General features: G+C 38.4%; 1 protein-coding gene across 1 annotated transcript in view; it reads right to left on the bottom strand.

Moving 5' to 3' along the window:
• THSD7B (thrombospondin type 1 domain containing 7B) overlaps nt 1-13,475 on the bottom strand; it is a 568,319-nt gene that overhangs the window by 503,545 nt on the left and 51,299 nt on the right. Inside the window, exon 3 of the mRNA XM_078070024.1 lies at nt 6,587-6,756. Coding sequence (XP_077926150.1) covers nt 6,587-6,756 — 170 coding nt within the window. The remainder of the gene's footprint in view (nt 1-6,586; nt 6,757-13,475) is intronic.

The raw sequence follows: 13,475 nt of genomic DNA, 5'->3' as shown, positions 1-13,475 counted from the left end.
ACCAAGAGAAAGAAAGAAGGTGGAAAGGAATATGAGAAGGGGCAGAGCTTGAATTCAATTCAAGTATCTTTTCTGTGCCAGAGACGGTGCTGAGTGTTGGGGAAACAACAATGAACAACAGATACAGCCCCTGACCTTGCAGAGTACCCTGCTTAATGGTGCACACAAGCAAGCAATTGCAATGGGGTGAGACAAAGTGCTTTGACCATTGAGGACCAGAGACCCCAGGTGGTCTCTAAAGGTTCCCAGAAGGAGCAATTGTTGAGAAGTAGGTGTGATCCAGGTGACAGGCCAGAGCCAGAGAAGAGGTTTGTGTTGGAGGTTGGGGGCTAGAGAGGGAGACAGAGGATAGTGGTCAGTGGTCAGACAGACACTGGCTCTCAAGGCCTAGAAAGCTAAAGAAAGTGTTCCATATTGTTGGAGCTCAGGGCGTTGGACAGGGATAAAGAAGGTAATAGTGTAATTCCTACCATCTCATGGTCTGATCATTATAAAGCCTAATACCATAGCCTAGAATTCCACCTGACTACCTTAAATCCACAGCACTTACCTTCAGCTGCCCCATATTCATGTCCAACTTCATTCCTGGTTTTGCTCTAAGTATGTTCTATGACATTCTACTTCTGTGCCTTTACTCCAATGGTTTGTTTTACCTGGGATTCTGTCCCCTTCACATGAACACCTGTCTAAACATCTGCCCTTCTTTTGTGTCCACGTAAAAGTTTTCTTCTTCATGAACCTATCCTATACTCCCCACATCCCACTGGTTTAATCTCTTCTTCCCTAAAATCTTCATTTTCTCCTAAGGTATTTATTCTTTGACTGAACAGATCTCCCTTCCTAGACTGTTGAAGATCAAAACTAAAACAGATGGACATAGATAATTTGAAAGCATTTATGGCTTCTATAATCTTTTTTTCTCTAGAGAACAAGAGGAATATATTTAACTCTGGAAATTATTCAGAAATCAACTACTTAGTGTAACAGGCCAAGATCACTCGGCAAAGCCACTGTTTGAGTCCAAGCAGACCTCCCTGGCCCAGTGACCCTCCTTGTTTTCTCCTTTGCATTCCTTCTCAATCTTTCCCCATGGACCATTTCCATCACTTCATGATCCTCAGATATTCCATTTTACCTGATTCCGTTCCAGGCCCTGTGGACCACCTGGGCTTGGCAAGGAATGCTGATATCCAAACAGCAGATCATTTTGGCTTTTTTTTTTTTTTTAACAGTAAAACAATCTCTTTCTCTGTGCTGTCCATAAAGCAAAAAGAATCCAACAAAACTTAATATATCAGTCTCTCACTTGATGGGCTTTTCATTTTGAATTCCACATGCATTTGCAATTTTCTATTTACATGCTGGGCTCTGGCACTTGGAAATACAAAGTAGGACCTCAAGAATGGCCTTCAAGGGCTTTATAGCCTAATGTGTGACAAGGACAATGATATCAATGACTGGATATCAGGCAAAAAGTGATGTGTTTTACAGGGGTATGAGCCTAGTGCAGGAGGAATAGCAAAGCTAAAATACCACTGGTAAAAGAATTAGAAAATTCAAACTCGCATTTAGTTCTAGGTCCTTGACAATCTTGCTCCTGCATGATGCCACAAGCTTTGGTTTCAGTAGCACATGGCACTGAATTATCAATTTTGTTGTGCTGATTTTGAAAAAATATATAACAATATATTGCATGAAGAAGCACATGCGTTCTTCCTCTTCAGGAAATCAAATTAAGCAGGACTCACTCACGTGTTGTCTAAAAGGCCCATTTTTCCACAAGTCATTTATTTTTCCCAGGAGTAGCCTCTACTAATGCTAGACTTTCTCTTCAAATATCCCACCTCTATCATTTGTCCAGGCCAGCTCCCTCCTATTCCCATTTCAATCATCTGAATTATATCTTGAGCTAAATAAGACATTTTTAATGTCAAGAACAGCCTGATAATTTAATGACTGGTAAAGTAAGAACTCTTCAATATTTCTGCTAAGCACTGTAATTCAACAAACATTTGCCGTATCACACTAAAATTAGTTTGTTATACTTGATTTAAAAAAAAAAAAAAAACACTAAACTTAGATACATAAGCAATGAAATGGAACCAGTAGAAACCAATCTCAGTTTAGGCTCCTGGTGACCTAATTGTCTTTAAATATCTAATATTCTCTTCCTAAACTTTTCTCAGCTTTCACACTTTGGGGAGAATGTCTGGAGAGAATATTTGAAATATAAATATGTATTATTTGAACTATACATATACTGACTTTCTCCTACAGCTATAACCCCAACATCCAATAATTGAGGATGTTTCCAAAGTAGAATGATTACAATTGTCTTCTATCTTTTGGTCTCATGTGAACTGCCATCAAATAGCCTGCTGTTAATTATTCATTCAGTTATTTCTGTGTCTCTGTTAGCATAAAGTGAGAGAAAAATGCTGTTAACCCATTTCTCCTCTAAGAGTCAACACTAAAGGAAGTTCTAAGAGCACTTTTTCCTTAAACTTTATTCTCACACCCAAATGAGTTTATTGACTTTAAAACCAATTTCTAAAGATAGGCCCTCAAATGATGGTGGAATAGATATCTCTTTCAATTGCCCCTTAAAAAATCTGTTCATCTGTTCATAATGTAAATTACTTTATTTCATATCTCAAAAACTTCTTGGATAACCAGATAAGTTTGCAAGTAGGACATGAGCGCTCCCGAGAATTCTCTTGGTATACTGACATTTATGCATTCTTATAGACAGCTAAGAATATGAGATTTCTTGTCTGCTTAAAAACCTGCAGTGGGGAAAGAAAGGCTGTACCCATATCTCAAAAACAAAGTCTCACCTCCAGGATAGCACAAAAGGCCTAGATTTCCAGTGTCACTGTCACTTCCTTATTCCCTGGGCTCCCCTCACAGCAATTCACATGCCACCACTGAACACAAATGTCTCCATTCCTTTCCATATGTCCCCTCTGCCCCCACTGAGAACATTCTTTCCTAATGATCCTACAAACTCTTTTTAAGCATTACCTCCTTTATGAAGATAACCCTCAGACATCATTAAATGGTTTTAGCCATATTATATATATAATGATCACATTACTTATGACACTATAGCATAACTGTTAGTTCGATTGCTGTTCCAACTTAAAAAAAAACTATAAAGTAAAGAGAGGCACCTTCATCATATCAGTGTCTAGTACACAGCCTAAAACATAGCTGGCACTTAATGAATTACTAAAAAAAAAAAAAAAAAGACTGATTTTTCATCCACTTTTTACTCACCAAATCAATATATTTAAAAACAATATAATGACCCAAAAGACAGGAACAACATTCACGTGGCTTATCAAAGTTCTATACAGGTCAAAATTAAAGCCTGCAACTCAAACATATGAAGTCTCCATACACTACTTACACCCAAAATACATTAAGTCTCCATATACTACTTAACATTCCAGGACACATTCCCTTATCTGACCATGTACTTCCTTAATGTCAACTCTGGGCCCAACATGATAAAGATGTAGGACTTTTAAGAACTACTTAATCTTACTGGAGTGGAGGAAGCAACTAATGCATTTAACAACTCAAAGCTAAACTGTGTCCCATCCTTAAAAGAGCTGTGTCCATTTAATGTCAAATAATGAATCTGAAATAAGAAAAAAATTCAGGAAGTGTTCTTCTTAATTGCAAGCACACCAATATCTTTCCCCAATTTTTTATTTAGGTTTTTTTTTTTTCGGAGGGGGGGGTTCTTCACCATATAAATACATTCTATCTCTATGTCATTTCACTCCATATTTGTTGATATTTCAGTCTCCGGGCCATGTTTTCATGAATGGAAAATATCTATGTCCCAGTCTTTATTAGATTTTGAAGGTGTGTTCTTTATTTCAATGCTTTATCTCCTGATAAATGATGCTTGAATGCAGGCTGAGTAGTTTTAATTTCATTTGAGAAAAGAGCAACAAGAAAATGGTCTCACCAAACCAAACTTTTAGACTTACAGGTAAGCATCACTCTTGCTGGTATTTCTGAATTATACATGAGAAACACAATTCTCTCCACAATAACTGGTAAACAAGATCATAAATACTCTTCTACATTTTCATTCCCAATTCTATTGGCTTGGCTACTATTGCAGGTAATGCTTCTCATATTGATTGTTACAGCACTATTTTGGCTGCATTTAAAACATCACATGAACACTGAACAAAAGAACTAGGTAAATATGCCATAGGTATTATGCCATTTCTCTAAGCACCATGAATTGAGGTTAAATGGGGACTGGGATGTCTAAGTTGCTAACAGAGAATTCTACCTCAGTATCCAGCCTATGTAAGAGACTTGGAGGCACTTGGGATACAATTAGCATTCCTTTAGGGTTTTTTTTTTTTCCTCCGCATTCTGGAATTTAGATTCTATTTTATTCTATTGCATGAGAGACCTATGGAAATGGGTCTTGGTTTGGTGCTTTATTTTGGTTTTGGCTTTGGTTTTGATTCATGGGTGGTGATGGTAGTGTTTTCCCCAAGAGTTGTGTTCCTCTAAGATCAGGTTCTTGAAATGCAGAGCAGCGAACTCATAGTGGATGGTGGGATTTTATAGGGAAGAAAAGTCAAGCAATTTGACTCTAGAGATTGAAGAGAGTATCCTAGAGTCTAAGGAAAAATTAACCTGTGGGAAAGTCAATTGTCATTGAGAAAAGAGTTTCCAAAATCAATGCTATTAAAATTCCTTCTCTCTCTACAATCTAACATAAAAAAAGGCAATGTTCACAAAAGCTGAAATGCAACACCTGTCACCAATTTTGGCCTTTTTTTTTTTAAAGATTTTATTTATTTGACTGAGAGAGACACAGCGAGAGAGGGAACACAAGCAGGGGGAGTGGGAGAGGGAGAAACAGGCTTCCCACGGAGCAGGGAGCCCGATGCGGGGCTTGATGTGGGGCTCGATCCCACGACCCTGGGATCATGACCTGAGCCGAAGGCAGACACTTAACGACTGAGCCACCCAGGCGCCCCTAATTTTGGCCTTTATTACTGCATTAGCAGAAAAGGTTAGAAACATTTAAATCTGGCCTCTTTAATTGGGCAAACACATTCACTGGTCACTTAAAATAGCAATTCAATTGTTCTCTTATGTTTAACTTGAACCAAGAAGAAATTCTCATGTTGTCAGATGTGTCAAGGTATATCTATAAATGTTAACAGTAGGAAATTAGGTGTTTATAAGAATGGAAAGTAATAGCTGAACAATCTTTCCTGTTCAGTTCCACACAAGAGCAAAATAAAGCCTTTGTTAATGACTACCAAGTTCGTAGTAGGCTATACTATGTCTTTAATGCAGTTGCTGACCCCTGGAAACCCTAGTACTATAGCCAATAGTAAAAAGGAAGAAAGAGAGTTAGACTAAAACAATTACCAAGGTCTGAAAGAATAATCTAGAGTTCTTTATCTAAATTCTGTTATTCCAAAGTCAGAGAAGTAAGCATAGTCATGTTCTACCCTGGAATAGAAAGTGTGTAAACTGTCACTTTTCAAAAGTGACATTAGATAAGGAAGAAAATTGAATGAAACACTGTAACTTTAATTGTTCAAGCAAACACTAAGGATTCTGTAAAGATCCGTAAAGACTCTATGAGTGAGAGGGCGAATTATCCAAGGTTATGGCTGTAGACGCCTCTGGAATGTTGAGAGGCCATGTCACATAAACTCAAAAAAAAGTACCTGGTATGAAAAGCTTTATAGGGTAAAATGCATGCACTTCCATGCCAAGAAAGCTTGCATCATGCCTTTATAACCAAATTCTACAGTAGAGGATTTATGTACATACTCAAGAAAACTTTCCCACCTTGACTACTTCTGCAGAGGGCACTGCTATGTCCTCTGATGTGGCTGGGACAGGCCACGCATTCTTCCAGAGTAGAAGCATTATTGCTCACTTTTGGCTTTCAATCAATAGACATAAATAAATCTGGCCCAGTTTTTCAGTCCCTATCTGTTATCACTGTCTCAAACTCTGGAACAAGTGGACTCCTGCTGAGGTTGTACCTGCCTATCAGAGAGCCTAATGTGGAGAAAAGTTGTTTCTCCCCTCCTCTGCCTCCTTTCTCTTTTCCTTTTCACATTACTTGAAACTTGCCAGTAAAACTAGATCCTCAACATTTGAAGGTGACATGTCTTAAATTCCTACATTCACAAATTCATACAAACAACCTTCTTGGGAGAAAATGAAACAAAACAAAAAAAGAATGCTACTAATTCGTGACCAATTGACTCACTGCAGCCTACCAGCCCCTCTCAGCTGGTAGCATTTATTTTTGCTACAGCGCTTAGGTATATTTTCTCATTTAATTTTCACAATGATCCTTTGAGGCTGACGTTATTACTATTGCTCTTATTTTTAACTATTCCCAATTATTGCAAGTAGCAAAACTTAGGACTGATCTGCAAATTCTCGACAAAACAAATATTAAATCTATGAGGGCTGAGGGTCCATAATATCAAGGAGAATATGAGGATATGGTGTTAGAGTTGATTTCCCTTCCAATCAGCAGCACCATCTGTCCCTGGAACTGGCTGCCTACCTTCCTTGGCCTTCTGCGCGGTGGATGCTGGGGTGCTCTGGGCACAGTATACGTCCCGGGTCTGGATCCCACCTCCACAAACGGGTCCCGTCACATGCCAGTGGGGGTCCTGCTGCTCGAGGAGAAGAGAGACTTGGCATTCTTTCCATTCAGAGGTCCTCCAGGAATACCTGGATTTATTTAAAAGAAATTTGATTTATTCAAAAGAAGAAGTAAGGAAAATATAAGATTCTAAAGAAAATGTAAGTCACGACATCAAATGTATGTAATAATCTCTTTTTCTAGGGCCAAATCTTCACCTATGGATAAAAAAGTCAATTGGCTTTGGGTACTAAATCCCTTTTATCTCCTAGGGAAAAAAAAATCCCAGTAGCCTCTCATGGTAGCAGTATGGGATGAGAGGAGTGAAGAAAGGAAATACGGATAAACAGGGGTTGTGTCTCAGCCCTGAAGCCATAAGAGAGTGAAGAATCAGAGGAAGAAGATGGAAACCAGATGAGCCTATTCCATAGCAGCTGACCTTGTCATGGGGTATCACTTCACAGACTTCTGGATGACTATGTGAAAGTCAGCCTTTTGAAATTAGTGGAGTAGTAGTGTGTGAATGTGCGAAGTTGGGGATACATGGTTTTAAATGGATAGAGATGACCAACTTTTCAACCTCCTTGATATAGGAAAGTATTTCTATTTATTTGACCCCAATGGGATGAAGGCATACACATTAAAAATGAGTTAACAACGTGGCACTACATTTAACTGATGAGTTACTTTTTTATATATGCAGAAATATTGTTATTTAAACTGATTTAGGAATATATCTTCCTGGTTAAGATACATAGTAATAGACACACACACACACACACACACACACAAGGACAGAAAACACAACAGAGTTTGTACACAGCTTGCTGAAAACAAAATAACCATAACAACACTGCACTCAGACCTGGAGAATATTTCAGACAGAATTTCCTTTTGGGGATTATTACAACATTCTTCAAGCCCACAGCATTAATAGAACCCTACAGCATTCACATAAATACCCATAGTCTCATTAACTTCTAGAAAAATAAACAAAACCTAAGAACATTCTCATAACTGCTGTCCCATTTCAGATTTGAGGAAAAATTCCTCACCTTTGCGATTGCTTAAAAGGAAAAAAAAAAAAAAAAAGCAATAAAAATAAGTGTGTGTCACAAAAACCCTGGCCTTTCAGAAACTAGCGTAAAATTGAAATCAAGTCACAGACATCAAAATAAGAAAGCAAATCTCTAAGAAACCTAATAGTGATCAAACTCCTTCACAATGCATGGCATCACTCTAAAAAGCTTGAGAGCTGACAATCATAAGTCTTATGAAAATCCCATGGTAGGAAAAGGATTTGGACAATCCTGTGGGGTTTGTTGTGATACAACTGATCGCCCTCAGCTTCCCTACTTCATTTTCACGTGGTTCTCCAAGGCTGGAAGCTTAGTCAGTAGGCAGGACAAAACTTCGGAGTGTAGGTCCTGCTTAGGCAGGCAATACAGACAATAATCTGTTTCCAATTCCCGGGCGTGAGAGACCGAGAAAAGTTTGGTTCTTCCCAGAGGCAGGCCTTCTCCAGAGGTCAAGTTCTGAAGCCTTTTCTCCTCACTCAAAGTTCTCACCCTGTTCTCCGTGGTCACTCAAGGAAAAGGCTTATCCCTCATGTATCGGAGTCTCAGGGCAGGTGGCTCTGTATTCCAGGGCAAGGTGCAATGGGGTAAGGGTTTGTTGGGGGGGATGGTTACCAAGGGCTCACTTCAGACCCTCTTCCTCCACCGGTTGCCTAGCAGAAGAGCTCCCTGGCCATTAAGGAGGGGGTCAGATACAGCAACTGAGCAGGAAACTCCTATGATATGATTAGCAAATAAGGTAGGCAAAAAGGGGAACAGTGTGGTATAGACAACAGCCATGATTTTCAGCTCAATGGACCTATGCTCTGCCACTTACTAGGCACATGTGACCTTGGCCCAGTTCTGTTTTCTCATCTGTAAAATGGGTATAATAAAGCCACATGCTGAACACAGCACATAACAAATGTTCAATAAATGCTAATTCCCTTTCTGCTTATATCCTTCTACATGTACATTTGCTCCTTGCTCCCACAGAAAACACCACACACACACACACACACACACACAGAGTAACGTTTTATGTATGAGGATTTCATTGATTTCATCAAGTCCTAATGTTAGAGATCCAGGAATACCATGGCCTAACTTCCAACAACCAAAATTCAGCAAAGAGCATAAAAGAAACACAGAGTTCAGAATTACAGCAAGTCACAGCAATTTGTTTGCTTGTTTGAAAGGACTGGGCCAAGCTGTATAAATAGCTTTTTCAATTAATTTATTGTGACCCTAGAAGAATTAGTAATGGAAGAATTTTGGAAGTCATTAGGGAGAAAAATGAAAAGTTTAATGACTATGGTTTTATATAAAGTAACAAAAACCCTGTCGGTAGCTCATTAACCAACAACACCTGAATTCTATTCACTGGCAAACGACAAATTCTCTGAAAAAATATAAGGCATTTATCACTACCTCAATTGTTTACCACCTCAGAGAAAACACCAGCCCAGCAAGCAGCAGAGGGAAAATGCTCACCAGGAAAGGACTTCTATATTCCTTTTTTAACTGCCCATCTTTCACAGTCTTTCCTCAACCTCTATTTGTTTCAAAAGCATTACCTACGTTTAGTCAACAAATCACCCCACAACCATGAAACCTGAACATCCCGATCTCCCTCAACCTGGCAAAGTGTCTCCAGGGACTGACAGAATGAGGAATCAAAGGAGTCTTCTTGGCTAATGGTACTCACTTTCTCCTTTAGAAGCTGTGACAGCAATGGTCCTCCAGCCCCAGACACGTTGGCTGCCTGACTGCCTGGGACATTCTCTTCAACAGTGAAGTCCCTGTCAAAGACATTTTCCACCCTCTCTCTCCCAACTCTGCTGCCTTTTAACACACCCTCATTTTGTCCTTTGGTTAAGAAGGAAATACGGGAATTTCAAAGGCCAGAGTCCTACCTCCTGTGGGTACATGGCACTTTGAAATCCATTATGGAAATGCCTCAAGTGGGTTAAGAGAGCCATGGAATGAAAGACATTACTCAGTGCTCATCCTACAAATGTGTAGGATCCATTTGCTTTTTTCAAGTGTTCTGGCTGAACACAATAGCCAAGGGTTAATTTATTTGAGCTCCTAGAGTATCATGACACATCCTTCAAGTAATAATAACAATAACCAATAGCTTTTGCACGCCTACTCTGTGCTAGGTACTGCACTGACAAATTCAGGCATGTAACCTCATTAAATCTTCCCAACAACCCTATGAGGAAAGTATGCTTTCCCCTTTACAGATGGGATAAGTGGAATAAAAAAGAAATAATTCTTCCAAGATCATATAAGTAATTGGAGGAGCAAGGTTCAAAGTCAGATTTATCTGACTCTGAAGCACATCTTGTTAATGAAATGACAGATAGATTAAAATAGTGAATGGCAAACCAAAGAAACTTGATCAAAGGATATAGAAAATAAGTTCAGTTGGCAATAGGTAGCTACCTACCCAGCCATTACGAGGACAAGTAAATCTTGGACTTGGTCTGAGGAAATGAATTCTTAAATGAGACAGCCCAGGAATGGGGACAAGAACCCAAATATCAGGGCAATCATGTATTGTAACTGTGAAATTCAGTTTTTCTTCATTTACTTTCTAGAATCTGCCTTCCAAATCCTTCTCTCACACCTGAAACACAGTGCCCAATCTCTTCATATGTTCCCCATAATGTAAGTCTCCTCTTAGGAAATGGTCAATAAATGTATCCACATGATACATATTAAAAGTTAGGCATGCACTGGTCATGATGAGCACCGGGTGATGTATGGAATTGCTGAATCACTATATTGTGCACCTGAAACTAATATAATACTCTGTTACCTATACTGGAATAAAATAAACTATAAAAAAAGTTAATATTAAAATGTTATCATTCTAAGAAGGTGCATGCAGCTTAAAGAAGAAACCAAGATTAAATCAAAGAAAAATTTCTAACGGTAGAAATACATATTCCCATTAAGAAATACAAGAGACAAATTCTGGACTAGGAAAAGCAATTCAAGGCCTCCAAATTCAATTGCCGAGATAACCAGCTTGTCTTCCAGACAGTGACATCTCATTCAAGGAATCCTGTACTCAAACTATTCTTCAAATGGAAGGGGGGAGGGCAGAAGGAGTAAGAAATGGATTCATTGTTGTGAAGCAATGAGTAGAGACATCCTAAATTAGCAAAGCCAAAATTAGAAAAGTGGGCACATTTAGTGACTATTTTTAAAATACCTCCATCCTACTAATGTGACATAAAGTGATTCTAATAGCAACAGGATGGCAGGCCCATCAGAGTTTTATAGCAACCTCTGCCCTTTAGAATGTATGCTTTATCACTTTCACAAGGCTTGGAATTGCTTACAAAGTGTGGATTTCTTTTCTCCTTCTAAAACTTGGATTTAAAGCAAAGCAACATGGAATAGAATCTTAAGTGATTTAATGATGACAGATTGAAAGAATGATCGCATTCGTTAATGGTCATGTTTGACTAAGCACATATAGATTTGCAAACACTCTTGGAATTGAAACCCTAGTGTAAGGTATTCAAATTAAATGTCTGTATATTAAAAATCAGTGTATTGCAGCATGACTAATTTATGATAATGTCTGTTGTCCTTTTAAAGTTGTAAATGCATTAGGACAGAATTAACTTGTCATTTTTTGCTGAACAGATGACCAAAATAAAGGGAACAGATCACACTTTAGATATTTTATGCTCTAGTAATTTTTTATTGAATAGAGAGGGACTATTGATTATGGAAAGCTACTCTGAAGTGCAAAGCTCTTTGCCCTTCAGCAGATGGCTTCGCTAGCCAAACTCCACATATGTATTATTAATAGACTTCTATCACTATGCACAGCACTTAGCAGTACGTTAACTTTCTTACACTAACAGGGGAACGAATCTTCCATCCAAGAGGATTTAAAGTGGCACAATGGGGACTCATGAAACAATATGCACCAGTAAAAGACAGACTCAATAAAAAGGCATCAGTCTTCTTCTCTTGAAACAATTTATAGATTCTTTGAAACTATTGTTTCTTATCTAAAGCAGAGTCTCCTGAGGGCTCCAGGTCATGACTCCTTTACTCCTCAAGTCATTCAGGAAAGCTGCCTAATTAAAAGTTTAAAACCTTAAAAAAAAAGATGCAACCTTAATGAATCCATTAATTCATTTCAAAAATCTACTGAGTTCCCATCATGTACAGGGTATTAGTGCTGTGGTAGATGATCAATGGGGGAAGATAAAGAAGACGTGGTAGGTGATAGGCATGCCGTTCTGTTCTGGAAGGCAAACTTTTACAAATTCAGACTGTGATCTCATCCCTCACCTTTTCTCAGGCTACTCTTATAACCTAATGAAAACAGAAACTTCTTATCTGGAAAACCAGACACACTGTTAGCAGAAGCAAGGCGGCCATTGGGGACCATGTCATATCATGCTTCATGTGTCCATCCCTGCCTTGGGTAGATGTTCTTATTTAATCTCCTTGATGATGCCAATTTCAGCTGCTCTTTATAAGAAATGACTTTGAATCCTTCACACATGTTATATAATAAGTATAATCATGGAAGAAAGTATCCTGAGCATAGTATTGCTCTGGAACTGCCCTGCATATGAGTGGTCATTCATTCATTCATTGTTTTCTGAACATTTACAATGAACCAGTCATGTTTATAAGTGCTACTCATTCTAGGAAAAAAGTAAATAAACAAAAAAGCCACATTCCTAGATATGGGATGATTTGTAAGAACATTATCAACTGTTAAACACTCTTAAAGAATATGGTGAGCTGTGAATTGTGTAAGGCTGTGGAATCACAGACCTGTACCTCTGAAACAAATAATACATTATATGTTAAAAAAAAAAAAAAAGAAGAAGAAGATAGCAGGAAGGGAAAAATGAAGGGGGGGATATCGGAGGGGGAGACAAACCATGAGAGACTATGGACTCTTGAGAAACAAACTCAGGGTTCTAGAGGGGAGGGGGGTGGGGGGGATGGGTTAGCCCGGTGATGGGTATTAAAGAGGGCATGTACCTCATGGAGCACTGGGTGTTATACGCAAACAATGACGCATGGAACACTACATCAAAAACTAATGATGTAATGTATGGTGATTAACATAACATAATTTTAAAAAATTTAAAAAAAATAAAGAAAGAATATGGTGATTGTGTTCTGGATGCTCTAGTTTTTAAAGAGTAATGTTACAGAGAGTCCCTGACTTATGGTAGCTCAACTTACAAATTTTTGACTTGTGATAGTGTGAAAGTGATACACATTCAGTAGAAACCATACTTTGAATTTTGAATTCTGATCTTTTTTCACCTAGCAATACATGGTCCAATAGTCTCGTGATGCTGGGCAGTGGCAGTAAGCCGCAGCTCCCAGTCAGCCATGAGATCACAAGGGTAAATTATAGATACACCTGCAACCATTCTGTATCCATACAACCATTCTGGTTTTCACTTTGAGTATAGTAGTCAACAAATTACAGGAGATATTCAATATTATTATAAAAGAGACTTTGTGTTAGATGATTTTGCCCAACTATAAGCTGATATGAGCATTCTAAGCACATTTAAGGTAGGCTAGGTGAAGCTACGATGCTTGGTAGATTAGGTAGAGTAAACGCGTTTCGACTTAAAATCTTTTCAATTTCTCAAGAGGGAACTCCATCATAATTCAAAGAAGATCTTTTTACAAGATTCTTAAGATGCATGAACTAAGTGAACACAGACTGAAAGTTATCTGTT

This window comes from Halichoerus grypus, chromosome 4 (genome assembly GCF_964656455.1).
Source record: "Halichoerus grypus chromosome 4, mHalGry1.hap1.1, whole genome shotgun sequence".
Taxonomy (NCBI): Eukaryota; Metazoa; Chordata; class Mammalia; order Carnivora; family Phocidae; genus Halichoerus; species Halichoerus grypus.
This window is presented reverse-complemented; position numbering and strand designations above follow the sequence as displayed.